Here is a 15,078-nt window from a genome sequence, read left to right on the forward strand (position 1 = left end):
CCCCCCCCCAAGCTTGCATCAGCCTCACCATTAGCCTTGTGGCATCACATGGCCCTGTGGTTGCCGCACTGGACTGGCTGGGCTGTTACAGGGTGCAGAGGAGGACTTTCACCACCTGCAAGCCTGGAGGCCCCCAACCACAGCACCCTGGAGTGTACCAGGGCAGGGCCCCCCGGGGTACATTGGAGGGACCTAGAGCTCCCGAGGTTGAAATAAGGCAGGGGCAGCTGGAAGACAGGCCAGACTGGGGTCAGGAGGGTAGGGGACCAGGTGGGCCAGGGGTCAGGGTTGTGCCCAGTGCCAGGGGAGCAAGGCAGAGGGGAGATGCCAGCTGGGCTTTACTGGGGACCACAGAGCAAGCAGAGCCCTGCCTTAACCTCAGAAGAACTGAGGCATCACCCACAGGGGCAGGCAGAGGTGGGGGCAGGCCCACCCCACCAGACCTGGGACAGCGGCCTGGACAGCTCCCAGCACTGGTCTGTGGCTGGGCTGGATTCACACTCAGCTTCCGCCTCCTGGGACCCTTGTATATGGTTCTCTGTTTTTTTTTAATTGCACTTTCTGAATGTGTCCCACCATTTCACTGTGGTGACTCTAGGACCTCGTAGAACACAGCACCACACACAAGTCACCAGGCCCTTCCTTGGCCCCCTGGCTTTTTTGAGCAGCTAAGACATTCCTGGGGCAAGCACACAAGGAGCAGCAAAGGCTTCCAGCCTCTCCTGCCCAGATCCAGCCTGCCTGGGTTCTCACAGAGCAACCACATGACACCTCTGTGTGGCTCCTGGGCCCATCACTACCTGGTCCTTGTTTTGTGGCCTGTGGTTTGCATGGGCTCACTCAGGCAGGCCAGCCTCCCATTTGCTACATGCCTGAGGATGAACTTGAACTCCTAACCCTCCTGAAATCATAGCCCCTGGAAGGCTGAGACAGGAGGATCGTGAGTTCCTGGCTAGCCCAGGCTACAGAGTGAGAGCCTGGCTCAAAATGGGTAGTATTTCCTCTCCTCTACGTCCCCTGTCTGGATGTTTCCCATCATGGAGCCCCACACTGTGGTTTTTTGTGTGGTCTCCCTGTGTCAGAGCCTTGCTGCATGATACTCTGATGCGTGGACAGTCTGTTCCTACCCATTCACTGGTGGCCCCTCATCTGTGAAGGGTCTATGTGTACACCGTCTGTCTCTCTGACACTGGGAGTGGATTCCTGGGTCCCATGGTAACCTTCAACTGTTTGAGGGACTGGGACCCAAGAGGGTGCCAGGGTCTAGGAAGGGCTGGGGTGTTGGTGTTGAACAGGAGAACTTCAGCTTGTGAAGGTGGAATATTCTGGAGAGGGATGCTTTTGCCTGTCTCTGTATTCAGTGTCTTTGGCCTTGTGTGGACAGGGAGAGGGCTTTGGGGTGTGGGGTGTGAGGGTGGGACAACAGACCTGGAGCTGGTATCTGTGAGGTTTCAGCAGGAGAAACTTTCTTGGCTGGGGTCGGGGAGGGGGCTGGCTATCCTCTCTCCTGCCCACCGACTGCCATATAGACCGTGAGCCTTGTGCCAATAAAACTTTATTTTCAAAAGCCAGTGATCCTTGAGCACCAAGCCTGGCCATGCCCCTTCCTGCCTCAGCTGTTGGGCCACTGCCTTTGCAGCCTCCTTGCAGCTCTTGGCCAGGCTCAGCTGGCACACAGCTGCTCCAGTGGCTGATGGAGACTATTGTCCCCAGCCTGCACTCAGGGTTTGGCCCTGACTGCATGTGCCTGCCAGCACTGGGCGCTGAACACATTGCTCCCTCCTTCCCAGGCTGAGGGGCCCTGAGCCAGGGCTTCCTTGCTCTTGAGTCCTGTGGTCCTGGTTCTGAGGGGCCTGAGGGCTTGTCACCCTCAGCTGTATACAAAGTGGAGGTCAGCCAGGACTACATGTGATCTTGCTGCAAAAATTTTAAAATTTAAAAGCCCAGTTTGTCCCTCTCCAGTGTGGCATTCTGCATGGCCTGGGGTGCAGCTGCACCCACAGCCCTGCTGACCTCGCTGACACTGCTGACCCGCAGCCCCGCCGACCCCGCCGATCCCGCTGATCCCGCTGATCCCGCTGACCCCCTGCCATGGACCAGGACTACGAGCGAAGGCTCCTGCGGCAGATTGTCATCCAGAATGAGAACACGGTGCCCAGTGTTAGTGACTGAGGGCTGGGTCACCTCCCCGGGTTGTACGGACCCTTGGGCTGCCCATCAGACTCCATCCCTGGTCCATCATCCTGGTCCATCATCCCATCTGGTCTGTCACCCCATCTGTCCTTCCTCCTCTGTCAACCTGTCCGCTACCCCATCCCCCACTCCATCACCCCGTCCATCCCCTGTCCATCACTGAGTGACACAGTCCCTCCCTAGGTGTCGGAGATGCGCAGGACGCTGACCCCGGCCAACTCCCCTGTGTCCTCTCCCAGCAAGCATGGGGACCGTTTTATCCCATCTCGGGCTGGGGCCAACTGGAGTGTCAACTTCCACAGGATCAATGTGAGCCACTGGGTGGGCATGGGGTGGGAGGTGAAGGCGGGGAACTCATGTGACCCTGCAATGACCCCTGCGGCCGTGACCCCTCCCACAGGAGAATGACAAGTCCCCCAGCCAGAACCGCAAGGCCAAGGATGCCACCTCGGACAATGGCAAAGGTGAGGCGGCCCCGCCCGCCCAGGCCCCACCCACCGCCTCTCCCAGCCTTGGCCCCGCCCACAACTCTCCTGCCCTTCCTCCCGCAGACGGCCTGGCCTACTCTGCCCTGCTGAAGAATGAGCTGCTGGGCGCTGGCATCGAGAAGGTGCAGGACCCACAGACGGAGGACCGGCGGCTGCAGCCGTCCACGCCGGAGCACAAGGGCCTGTTCTCGGTGAGCGTGGGACGCGGGGGTGGGGCAGCCTGGTGACGGGGAGGGCTGAGGTGGGCAGCCTGGGAGCCTGGGGGGCAGGCCAGGGGTCGTTCCGGCTCAGTATGGCATGCTGTCCGCAGTATTCCCTCAGCACCAAGCGTGCCAGCCCCGATGATGGCAACGATGTGTCCCCATACTCCCTGTCCCCGGTCAGCAACAAGAGGTGAGGGGCAGGGCCTGCAGGGCGAGCCGGGGGCGGGGCTCCTGGTGGGCGGGGCTCCTGGTGGGCGGGGCTCCTGGTGGGGCAGGGTGCAGCGCACTCAGCTGTGTCTCCCCACTCCCTGCAGTCAGAAGCTGCTGCGATCCCCCCGGAAGCCCACACGGAAGATCTCCAAGATCCCCTTCAAGGTGTTGGACGCCCCCGAGCTGCAGGATGACTTCTACCTCAATTTGGTGGACTGGTCCTCCCTCAACGTGCTCAGTGTGGGGCTAGGCACCTGTGTCTACCTGTGGAGCGCCTGCACCAGCCAGGTGGGCACCTGTGCCAGCTGGGACCCTATCTCTCTCTCACACACACACACACACATGCACGCTAACCACTGTGTCCTCCCTTGGGGGTTTGACTTGTGCCCCTGGTGTCAGTCAAGTGCCACCTGCAGGGCTGACTTCTAGGTAGGAGAGGAGGGCAGCCTGCTCACAGACCACACTCTCCCTGCCACACCCTCCACCCCATCCCCAGACCCCATTCCCACCATACCCCCCGACACTCTCCCTACCACACCATACCCCCTCCACGCTATCCACCTTCTCCCTGAATCAAGAGCCGCCCCAGTGCCAGTCCTACGCACCGTGGGCTGAGCAATCACTAACGGGATAATAACCACGGGCCCTTGGGTCTGAGGACCTGTCACCTGACTGACCTGCTGCCCCCAGGTGACCCGGCTCTGCGACCTCTCTGTGGAAGGGGACTCTGTGACCTCGGTGGGCTGGTCTGAGAGGGTGAGTGCGGAGGGCAGACCTAGGGTTCACCTGTGTCTTCAGAACAGGAAGGACGGCCCACCCTGGGGCTCCCTCTGCCAGGATCCCCTGTGACCTTCAAGGAGTTGGGGTGGTTTCGTTTCGTTTTTGTTTTTGGATTTTTTTTTGAAACAGTCTCGCTGTAGCCCCGGCCAGCCTGGCACTCACTATGTAGCCCAGGCTGATCTTGATCTCACAGAGACCCACTGTCTCTGTCTCTGAGTTCGGGGGTTAAAGCTCTGCTGGAGAGTGGTGAGAAGCCACAGCTACCTGGAAAGCACTGGGCACGTCACAGTTTCAAGGGAGAACAGGAGGAGTTGGACAGAGGGCTTGGGTTCAGTTCCCAGCAACCCACATGACAGCTCACAATCTGATGCCCTCCACAGGCATTGCATACATATAACATATGCAGGTAGAGCATTCAGACACATAAGATAAAAATAAATACAATTGGCCGGGCATGGTGGTGCATGCCTTTGATCCCAGAACTCTGATCCCGGAACTCGGAGGCAGAGGCAGGTAGATCTCTGTGAATTCAAGGCCAGCCTGGTCCACCTAGTGAGTCCCACTCGGCAAGACACACTCGGCTCCTACCTTTAATCCCAGCACTCCAGGAGCCAAGGCAGGAGCATTACCACGAACTTGAGGTCTGCATGGGCTACAGCGTGAATTTAGGGCTAGCATGGGCTATGGAGTGAGCCCCTGTATCAGAGAACACTAGACTGAGGCCACCCTGGGTCCCTGGTGGGAGACAAACCGGGTATCCTCACACCTGTGCCTCCCTAACGTCCACCTGGTCACCGTATCCTCCAGGGGAACCTGGTCGCAGTCGGCACACATAAAGGCTTTGTGCAGATCTGGGATGCAGCCGCTGGGAAGAAGCTGTTAGTTCTGGAAGGCCACACGGCGCGCGTGGGTGAGGACTTAGCTGGGCCGCTCCTGTGGGTCCACAGCCACAGTCCAAGAGGAGGCTCACCCTCTGTCACCTCATGTCACCCCACAGGGGCGCTGGCCTGGAACGCAGATCAGCTGTCGTCTGGCAGCCGCGACCGCATGATCCTGCAGCGGGACATTCGAACGCCGCCTCTGCAGTCAGAGCGCAGGCTGCAGGGCCACCGGCAGGAGGTGTGTGGCCTCAAGTGGTCCACAGACCATCAGCTGCTGGCCTCAGGGGGCAACGACAACAAGGTACAGCCTGGGCCTGAAGTGGGCCCATCCCTAATGCCCAGCCACACGCACTCCAGAGCTGGGGCAAGAGTATCCCTGGGGTCACCAAAAGAGGGGCCTAGCATGGGGGTGCACAGCTCTCTTCTCCTCCAGGGTTAGATTCCAGTGGGAGCAGCTCATGCCCCCTGGGTAATCTTGAGGGGTTCGTGGCTTGTGTTCCTGGCCTAAGGGTGTGCTGCCCATGTGCCTAAGGTTGGTCTGGGGGCACATCTTGCGTCCCTGGTGGCCCCATCAAGCCTCGTGTCCCCATAGCTCCTGGTTTGGAACCACTCAAGCCTGAGTCCCGTGCAGCAGTACACGGAGCACCTGGCAGCTGTGAAGGCCATTGCCTGGTCTCCGCACCAGCACGGGCTGCTGGCATCAGGTGGTGGCACAGCCGACCGCTGCATCCGCTTCTGGAACACTCTGACAGGCCAGCCGCTGCAGTGCATCGACACAGGCTCACAAGTGTGCAATCTAGCCTGGTCTAAGCACGCCAATGAGTTGGTGAGCAAGGAGTACATTCGGGGGGACTGGCCAGCCTGGTCCACAGCATCGCTGAACCCACAGGGAGCAGGGATGACACAGCCCTGCACCCCTCAAAGCATCACTGGGTTCAGCAACAAACTCATGCTGAGCTGGGATAGAGGCGGTGCCCAGCCCTGTCCCATTTCCCCCTGGGGATGTGTGACATGAGGTCTCCACACCGCATTCCTGATCCCTAACTCCCCACGCAGGTGAGCACACATGGCTACTCACAGAACCAGATCCTGGTGTGGAAGTACCCGTCCCTCACGCAGGTGGCCAAGCTCACCGGCCACTCCTACCGAGTCCTCTACCTGGTGAGTGCCAGCTGCTGCCGATCACCTGAGGTCTGTGGCCACCTTGGGTTTGTGGCACAGGAAGGGCACAGGAAGTCAAAGCCCTGTCCCCAGCCAACAAGGCACCAGGCTCTCGGTCTGTCCACCCTATTGTGGTCAGTAACATACCAGCTGACCAGTCCCCACCCCAGGATTCTGCTGGACCCTGTTCTGGGCCCTTGCTGCACATGGCCTCTGTCCAGCAAAGCCTTAACATCTGCTGAGCTAGACTGCCATGTGCAGGAGCCCAGGAGAGTTCCCAGGGCCACCGTGCAAGTGTGTGTCCCCTATGTCCTGTGCACTTGGCTAGGGCCTGCTGTTCCCTGGTGGGCACCCCTTCCCTTGCACCCCACCTGCTTCCACTGTGGTTCCTGCGGCCACAGGCCTGTCAGGCCTCCCTGTCCCCTGCAGGCCATGTCCCCTGATGGAGAGGCCATCGTCACTGGGGCTGGGGATGAGACCCTGAGGTTCTGGAACGTCTTCAGCAAAACGCGCTCCACAAAGGTACCGTTGGGGGCAGTACATCCCCTTCCCATGCCCAAATGACCCCTGTACCCTTGTCTTGTTGTCCCCTCCCACCACCCCAGTTGTCAATGGCTCATAGCCCCTTGGGTCCCCTGTCCCCAGGAATCCGTGTCAGTGCTGAACCTGTTCACACGGATCCGGTAGAACCACGGCAGGACACAGCCCCACTGGGCAACACCGAGCTGTCCCCGCTGTCCCCAGAGGCACCAGGCGGGGACGGGAACCAGGCCAGAGCCCTGAGTCTCATTAAACGCCTTGAGCGCTATGGAGCTGCTGTGTGGGACAGGGGACACAGGGACCCTTGGCACTCAGATGGACACCTGTCACCTCCCTGTCACCACTGCCCAAGCCGCATCAGACGCACAGCTGAGCAGGTGGCTCGAGACCCAGTGTCACCAGTGCTGGACATCCCGGGAGGTGCTGGCAGGGACACAGGCTCTCACCCCACAATCGGTCACAGAGGTCCCCACCAACCCATGTCCTGTGTACACCTCCTGCAGCCCCTTCTCCTGAGTGTCCCCCCCCCAGCTGGCAGTCTCGTCCGCCTCATCCACCTCATCCTGGTCTTCTGGAAGCTTCCCGGGCCTCCCTGACTTCAGATCCTGTCTCTGCTGTCCCTCCATACCACGGGGACACTGTGGGTCCCCAGTGTGGTGGCCACAGCCCGTGGTGTGTGCATGTGTGTATATATGTATTTGTGACGCCTCTGGATCTGTCTGTTGTTTTGTTGCTGGGTCAGCGGGTCCCAGCGGTGCTGACCCAGCCTTGGAGACATGGGCTACCACAGGGTTGTCGGCCACATGGGTCAGGACCTTAACATCTGTCAGACATTCTATTCTTAGAAAAGCTCTGTCCAGGCCGGCGCAGCTCAGTAGGCAGAGTGCTTTGGACTCAATTGATAAAGCGCTTATAGCTAAGTGGGTAGAGCACTTGCCCAGTATGCACTGAGCCCTGGGTTAATACCCAGTATCACATAAACTGTGTGTTACGGTGCGTGCCCATCATCCCAGCACTCAGGAGGTGGAGGCAGGAGGATCAGGGGTTCTGGGTCATCTTCAGCTACATAAGGAGTTGGAGTCTAGCCTGGCCTAATAAGAACCTTCCTCAAACAGGCCTCAAAAAAAAAAAAAAAAACCACTCAGAACCCTCAGGCTGTTGCTGGCTTTACAGTGCCCTTCAGGGGCCCCCTCATGACCATCTCCTGCCCAGGCCAGAGGTCTAAGACGAAAGACAGAGTGCAGTTTGCATCTGAGGGGTGATACCCCTGGTGTGGGTTCAGGAGGCCCTGTGGGCACACCTGCCCTGGACAGAGTGGCCTGCTGGCCACTTGGACACCGATGTTGCTGTCACTGAGGTGGCAGCTTGTGTGGGGCAAGGGCAGCTATCTGGGAGTCCCCTCTGGAAACCCCAACTTCGCTCTGGGGGGTCCAGGTCAACCCAGTCTCTTTTTACATGGTGAGCTGGTGGGGGCGTCACATGACACTGTGGGCCTTGCAGGATACAGTGTGTATTTCCATGGGTCCCAAAGGGGAGGCTGGGGTTGTGGGGTATAGAGGGAGAAGGGACAGGGCTCAGGGCTCAGGACTCCAGGACTATAGAATCTTCCAGAGCAGCAGACAGGCAGGCAGAAGGGTGGCTGAGGAGGAAGTCTGGCTGGCCAGAGGAAATGTGATAGGATTGAGGTTGTGCAAAGGCAGCCGGCGTGTTGGGTTTGTAGAGGGCAGGAGACAGGGCAGGTGGCGGTATGTACCAGCTGAGACAGGACCAGGAGGATCCAAGTGAGATGGGCTTCAGCCCCAAGCACAAGTGGTCTGTGGGATCCAGGCCACTCCTGGGTGCAAACCAGTGAGAGCAATACACAGAGCCCTTTGGGGTTTGGATATGTTGACATTTCTTTATTGTGGTAAGCTTTGCAGTGTGCAATGTACTGTCATAAAGCAAGCAGACCAGTGGCTCCCATATCTTAAGTTATCCAAAATTACCACTAATCCCAGAACATTCCATCAGCAAAGAGAAGCCCCTGCCCCCTCCCCAGCCGCAGCATCCACTTCCCATCTCTGGCTTGTCATTTCCTCTCATGGAGCCCCACTCTGTGGCTCCTTGTGTCTCAATGTGATGTCCCCAAGGTCCCCTCCATGCCTTGGAGTGTGTAGAGGCCCCACTTCTGTTCAGGGCTGAGTAGTACTCTTGTGTGGATGGGCAGGGAAGCTGAGGTTCACCTTGGCCCTGGTGGTTCCAGCCTCACACCAGAGAGGGAGATGAGGTCATGAGGACCAGAGCTGCCCACCTCCTCATTGCTAGGACACCTTTGTCCCTGTCAACAGTGGCCCTACAGCCCTGGTGACCAGAGTCTAGGAACACAGAGGCAGTCATGGAGAACCTGAGGCGGGAGGCTGCCTGGCGCCACGTCCCCTCAAGAACCCTCGGACTCCACTTTCCCCGTCCTCTCTACAGGTGGATCCCCACCCAGGAGTTTGGGGTGTCCCCTCCCAGGAAGAGCCTCCTTTGCCAGTGTACTGGGACCTGGTGGGAATCCTGCCCATGCTTCAAAGTGGGATTTGTGTGACCCCATCTCCCTGCATCCCAAGCACCCAACCCTTGGTCCAGAGACCCCTTCCCCACACCCAGAAGTCAAGTCCCCAGTCTGCAGTCCTTGGGGTCAGAAACAAATGGACTCAACATTCAAATGCTGGTGGGCAAAAGTGGTCATGAGGGTGCAGGGCTGGGTCCCCTGGCATCCTTGAGGGGTACCAGGCAATCCAGAGTCTCCTTGGGCAGGAGTTTTTCTGTTTACTGTGTAGCCCAGGATGACCCCGAACTGATCCTCCTGTCTCCACCTCCCCACTGCTGGGCTGACAGTTGTGTGACCCCCAGCTTTTGTTTTGAGATAGGGTAGCTCAGGCTGCTCTTAAACTCACAGTGATCCCCCTAACTCGGTTCCTGAGTGCTGGGGTGACAGACGTGCATCATTAGCGCACAGAGCAGCAGAGCCCTCTACTTCACAGACCTTGTTTGGGCTTTGCTGTTTGTGGTCCTGAGGTGAACCCAAGGTCAAGATTTGGCTGGCAGCTCCCGCAGCCCCAGGCTTGGTTTTTGAGGTGTAGAGGGGATACTTACTCATCAGCAGCCTGCAGATCCCTGTACCCCAGGTCTTGTTCCTGCAGTCCCCAGCCTGGGCCCCTCCTGTGGGGTCTCTCCCTTCCCTCGTGGGTCGTTGGCCACCGCTCCACGACGACAAAGGGAGCAGAAGTGATGAACGGGGTCAGGATGGCCAGTGAGCACTGACGGAAGAAAGCCCTTCTGGGGAGGCAGGTTCAGGGATACAGTTTATTCAGTGGGGGTCAGGGAAAATATAGTGTGGAGGCAGCAGCCAAAGCCTCAGCTGATCGGCGCTCATAGTATGCTATATTTACATGTGGTGGGGGGAGCCTATCATCGACTACCGGGCAATGCCTAATTATCATATAGCAAAAACCTGGGGGCAGTTTTTACTCCAGGTAACTATGCCAAGGTCATGTTTTAAATGAGGCCAAGCATCCAAGCTTGGCGGCACTTTCAGGTAAGTCAGGCAGGAAGCCCCTACTGAGAAAGGAGCCGACCTTAACAGCAGGGTTCCCCAACACCCTCCCTGTCCTATCTCCAAGCAAAAGAACACTTTAGCCAGGCATGGTGACTCTGACCTGTCACCCAGACACTCAGAGGCAGAGGCCGGAGGATCTCTGAAGCCAGCCTGGTCTACATAGTAAATCACAGACCAGTTGGGGCTACACGGTGAGACCCTGTCTCAGAACCCTAAAGAAAAGCCTGAGCAGGGTTCCTCAGCTACATAACGGCTAGAGGCCCAGTGTGAGCTACATGTCTTAAAGACAAAGCTTAAAGCTGAAGGTGGGGACACTCGGCAGAGAAGGGATGACCACAACGTCTTTGTGAAGAGCTCATCCTCAAGATGGGGAAACTGAGGCAGGGAGCAACAGGGCCTCCTGCTCAGTCCCATCCCGTTGCCAGCGATGACTACCTGTCCCTGGAGGGGCACCGCTGGGCACCAGCTATCAGTCAGGCTACGGCTGGAAGTACACACCCATGGGCCACAATGCAGCCGGCCAGCTGTGCTACACCAGCCTGACCACAGATGACCCACAAGAGACCTGGTTCACACTGCTGAGGTCACCGTCACCGCACAGTCCACACCGCAAGCCCCATGCTCAATGGCTCAGCTGCTTCCAGCATCGCCAGCATGGTCTACCGCCAGGTGAGTGTCACCCTGGCCCAGCCCTGGCCACCACCCGCCTGTGCTGACCACAACCTCCCCTCAGGATCCACCCAGCACCTAGGAGAAGCGACCATCCATGAGCCCGTGGTCCCTGTGCAGTACCACAGTCCCAACACATGGTGGGGGAGTACGCTATGGAGGGACAGGTCTATCCTCGGCAAGGAGTACAGTGAGCAGGGGTAGGGAGGGATGCAGGACAGATGGACAAGGGTGGGGGACAGGAGACAGGGACAAAGGACAGGAAGATGGAGAGTCTGACAGAGTAAAGGACAGCTGAGAATGGAGGGATGGGCAGGAGGACAGCACAGGATGGGACCTGGGGAAACCGTGGGGACAGGATGCGGGGAGCAGATGGAGGACAGACGAGTGGCAGGGGACAGGGACGTAGAAAACAAGGGTAAGGCTGGGATGCGGGAACCTCAGTCAGGTGGATCTTTGTGGATTGGAGGCTAGTCTGGGCTACATAGGTATTTTGAGGCTAGTCGGTTACATAGCCACTTCCAGGCCATCCTGGGCTACAAAGTGAAACCCTGTCTCAATAAGAGAAAGAAAAAAGGGGGACAGAGGGGACAGAAAATGGGCGGGGGGACAGGACAAGGCTGACAATAAGTAGGGACAGTGCTCAGGGCAGGCACACTTCCATGCCCAGTGGGTGTGGCCCCTTAGGTGGGCATGGCGGGTGCACAGGCCCCATCCTCTGGCCATTGCCCATCCCGAGAAGTCCTGCCTGGCCCCCACTTGGCCAGCAGAGCCCAGGACACTGGCATCACCCACTGACCCGGGGCTGGGTGTCCAGTGGTCAACAGGAACCGATTCGGGGCAGAGCCCCACTGGCCCTGGCAGGCGTCTGACTATGTGGCTCACTTGTCTGCGCCACAGCGGCCACGCTACACCACGCAGAACTTCCACCACTGGGACCTGGAGCCATACTGCCCTGCTATTGGGCAGCAGCCAGCCCTGGCCTTCACACCCGCACTCTGATAAAGCTCCTGCTGCAGACCAGGCTCTTTGTCTGATGCTACCCCCTCCCCGTGGGGCCCACATGGCCCTCAGCACACACGCCCACAGTCATCTGTCTACATCCACTGGTGGCTTTTTATTCCTGTAAGAGCGCAAGGCAGCCTGCTGCCCACTAGGCTGGGGCGCAGCCCCGTGGTGGCCTGGTCTCCTGTGGGGCCTTGTGCCAGGCTGTCCCCGATGGACGCTGGCCATACCCTGGGAACCCACAAGCCTGGGGACCTGCCCTCACCCTGACTGTAGACAGGTGTCTGTCCCTGGGATCTGGAGGTATGGGGACCCAGAAGTTGAACCAGGCCACTCACTGGCCCCTGGGTCTTAGAAAGCTTGGCCAGGTATCCCGTCCCCAATCATCAGCACTGTCCTGTGTTGACCGTGCCCCTGCTGGGCAGCTCCTGCTGGGCCGAGCATCCACATGCGTCAATGAAGTGCATTTCATTCCTTTGGGTGGTCAAGGAGGTCATGGCCGATCCCCAGGGTCCCCTGAAAGGAAGGAGTGTGGTGGGGTTGGAAGAGGTGGGTGCCAGATGGCACCCTGGCCTCAGTCCCCAGACAGATCACAGTAAGGGTCATAGACTCACGAGTGCGCAGACGGATGGGCCAGATGAAGAGGCTGGACAGAGCCAGGGCCGCAGCCACACCCACGCCACCTGTCACGGCCACCATCACCCAGTGGTAGAAACCCACGCAGGCCCTGCAGCACAGCTCTGAGCTGTGGACAGAAGATGGACTGAGTGGCCAGGCTATGGAGGGGCCAGCCACAGCCCCTCCCACTCCCATCCCAGCCAACCCCTCCCTCCTCCACCTGGTCCCCAGCTCCTACAGCAGTTGTGTCCCTCTCCAGTAGCCACCAGAGGGCACCCATGAGAACTAGCACCCCCCCCCCACACACACACACCAGCTACAGGGTACTCCTGGCTGCTATCCTGCCCAGGATCTTTGCATGGCTGTGTCCTCTGCTCCAGGACGTTTGCACGGCTGTGATCACTGCCCTGTGAGGGCAGGGAACAGGGCCAGCCTGTGTAAAGTCCTAGGCCAGTCCATCTGCATCTGGACCACACGTTTCGAGGTCCTGAGTGACTCTGCTTCCCTCCAGTGTGGCCCAGGCACATTTGTTAGAGACTCAGTGTTTGTTGAATGAATAAACTGCCCATAGTAAGCAATGTGTGTCAAAGTGTGAATGTGGGACACTCACGGGCAGGGATGCAGACTCTGCACAGCCATGACCGCCAGCCCGTTGGCCACCTTATCGGAAAAGCTCATAGCACCATACACGAAGGCTCCACTGTGCTGGGGGACACAGCAGAGGGTCAGTGCCCAGTGGGGCACATCTGGTCCTCGGCCTCCCAAGGCGTCTCCCTTCCAGCCCTACCGTGTGGGGGCCAATGAGGTCAGCTGTCATGGCCAGTGAGGTGACAAGGATGGTGGCACAGCCGGCACCCAGCAGCACAGCGGCCCCGTACACAGACACACCCATCTTATCTACTAGGGCCACCCAGGCTGCAAAGGCCAGGATCACCAACAGTCCAGTGAAGTAGGTCATCTGTGAGGGAGGGAGAGGACACGGCCCTGTTAGGTCCACATCACCGGGCACGTTGAGCCCTATGCTGGCTCTGTTGGGTCCTCAGCCAGGTAAATTAGAAGCTTCATTAATATGTGTGCTATTCCACACCCAGAGCAGACATTACCAGTCAATCTTCCATTCCACACTCAGGGCAGTCATTATCAATCTTAAATTCCACACCCCAATAGGCAGTCATGACAAATCATCTGTTCCATACCCTGACAGGCATTACTAATCAATCTTCTAAGACATCACGAATCAACCTTCCATTCCACACCCAGGGCAGGCATTACTAGTCAATTTTCCATTCCACACCCCAACAGGCAGTCTAACAAATAAGTTCCACACCCCCAATAGGCATTACTAGTCACTCTCCCTTCCACACCCTGGTCAAACATTACTAGCCAATCTTCTACAAGCAGGGCAGACACTTCTAACCATGTTAGACATTACTAGTCAATTTCCCATTTTTCTATGCAAAGCAAACAGATTCACTTCCATTCTCCACCCAGGGTAGGCATTCCGAACACCACAGGCCACTAGGCTACTGGAAGGGACAGCCTGGAAAATTCCAGAACTCTGTGGCCTGAGGGCCTCAGAACCTGGCTGCCCTGTTCTAGAACTTGGGTTATAGTCTGACACCCAGGCATGTGTGTCTGGGGTGAGTGGGGTCCCCACCTCTGCCCTGCACCCTAGCTGTCCACTCACGTTCCTCCCGATGCTCCTGTTGATCGGCTTCATGAGGAAGGAAGAGACAAACCCGCTCAGGTACATCACCAGGGGGATGGTGGCGATGAACTTCTGTCGGGGGAGAGAGGGCAATGGGGTTCCAGAGGTGGCTCAGGGGTGTGGGATAGGGCTGCCATCTCAACCCTGCTATCCTACCCCACTGGGCTCACCTTGGGCAGGCTGAGGGAGTAGGTCAGATACATGGCGATGTAGGTCTGAGACAGGTTCACAATGAGCCTTGTAGTCATGTACAGCATGCCCACCTGTGGGCAGATCAGCAGGGGACAAGCCAGGGGTCAGTGGGAGACTTCAACAACCACCAGGAGGGGCTCAGAGGCCTAGTTGAGGACACTGACTGACTTGTTAGGACTGCTCAGCAGGCCAAGAGAGTAGTGATCTGTGACTGATTAGTAATGGCTGCACAGGGACTGGAATAAAAAATCAACTGGTCATGGCTGCCCTAGGTGTAAAATGGAAATCAGTAATGTTCACCACTCTGCCTATGGAATGGAAGATTAATAATGTCTGTCCTGAGAGTAAAATGGGAGACTGACTGGTAATGTCTGTCTGGGGTATGAAGAAAGAGATATAGGTTTGTGTACCATGGGTGTGGAATTCGAAGTTCATTAGTAATGTCTAGCCAGGTTTTGGAATGGAAGTTCTTTCAACTGGTATGTCTTTAGTATAGTGCAGGGGAGGAGCAATTAGTAATGTGTGCCCAGGATATGGCATAGAGATAAGTATGTGTACCCTGGATGTGGACTAGAAAGTTGATTAATACTGTCTGCCCTGGGTGTAGAATGTAAGATCAATTTAGTAATGGCTGCCCAGGAAAGAAAGGTAAGTATATTGAATAGAGAAAGTTGATTAATAATGTCTAGACTGGGTGGTGAATGGATAATCAATTGGTAATGTCTGTCTTTGGTGTGGATTAGAAAATAGGTATCTTTTTTTTTTTTTTTTTTTTTTTTTTTTTTTTGAAAAAAAAAAAAAAAAAAAAAGAGGACGATAAATCTTTCACTGTGATATATCAAAATAA

The 15,078-nt window shown here is 57.4% G+C and overlaps 3 protein-coding genes across 7 annotated transcripts in view; 2 read left to right on the forward strand and 1 right to left on the reverse strand.

The window, feature by feature from the left end:
• Fzr1 (fizzy and cell division cycle 20 related 1) overlaps positions 1-7,170 on the forward strand; it is a 15,427-nt gene extending 8,257 nt beyond the window's left edge. Inside the window, exons 2-14 of one of the 4 annotated variants that reach the window (XM_029565360.1) lie at positions 1,963-2,263; positions 2,377-2,502; positions 2,594-2,657; positions 2,745-2,872; positions 2,992-3,074; positions 3,199-3,382; positions 3,785-3,850; positions 4,682-4,784; positions 4,872-5,056; positions 5,348-5,581; positions 5,812-5,916; positions 6,346-6,438; positions 6,562-7,170. In XM_029565360.1, the coding sequence (XP_029421220.1) occupies positions 1,976-2,263; positions 2,377-2,502; positions 2,594-2,657; positions 2,745-2,872; positions 2,992-3,074; positions 3,199-3,382; positions 3,785-3,850; positions 4,682-4,784; positions 4,872-5,056; positions 5,348-5,581; positions 5,812-5,916; positions 6,346-6,438; positions 6,562-6,603 (1,701 nt within the window). In that variant the 5' untranslated portion in view covers positions 1,963-1,975 and the 3' untranslated portion in view covers positions 6,604-7,170. The remainder of the gene's footprint in view (positions 1-1,962; positions 2,264-2,376; positions 2,503-2,593; positions 2,658-2,744; positions 2,873-2,991; positions 3,075-3,198; positions 3,383-3,784; positions 3,851-4,681; positions 4,785-4,871; positions 5,057-5,347; positions 5,582-5,811; positions 5,917-6,345; positions 6,439-6,561) is intronic. The other 3 variants (XM_029565361.1, XM_008837031.2, XM_029565362.1) reach the window with 3 other exon arrangements.
• An 87-nt stretch (positions 7,171-7,257) lies between these two features.
• On the forward strand, positions 7,258-11,745 carry CUNH19orf71 (chromosome unknown C19orf71 homolog). The gene is given in 5 exon segments (XM_029565363.1): positions 7,258-8,913; positions 10,465-10,520; positions 10,523-10,708; positions 10,773-10,898; positions 11,526-11,745. Coding segments are annotated over 5 exon segments (636 nt in total). The 5' UTR covers positions 7,258-8,830; the 3' UTR covers positions 11,711-11,745.
• Mfsd12 (major facilitator superfamily domain containing 12) overlaps positions 10,760-15,078 on the reverse strand; it is a 9,542-nt gene continuing 5,223 nt past the window's right edge. Inside the window, exons 5-10 of one of the 2 annotated variants that reach the window (XM_008837032.3) lie at positions 14,210-14,302; positions 14,019-14,111; positions 13,119-13,289; positions 12,942-13,036; positions 12,328-12,458; positions 10,760-12,229 (exon numbers count right to left, since the gene is read on the reverse strand). In XM_008837032.3, coding sequence (XP_008835254.1) covers positions 12,207-12,229; positions 12,328-12,458; positions 12,942-13,036; positions 13,119-13,289; positions 14,019-14,111; positions 14,210-14,302 — 606 coding nt within the window. In that variant the 3' untranslated portion in view covers positions 10,760-12,206. The remainder of the gene's footprint in view (positions 12,230-12,327; positions 12,459-12,941; positions 13,037-13,118; positions 13,290-14,018; positions 14,112-14,209; positions 14,303-15,078) is intronic. The other variant, XM_008837033.3, reaches the window with a different exon arrangement.

Source organism: Nannospalax galili, unplaced genomic scaffold (genome assembly GCF_000622305.1).
Source record: "Nannospalax galili isolate Female #2095 unplaced genomic scaffold, S.galili_v1.0 scaffold77, whole genome shotgun sequence".
Lineage (NCBI taxonomy): Eukaryota > Metazoa > Chordata > Mammalia > Rodentia > Spalacidae > Nannospalax > Nannospalax galili.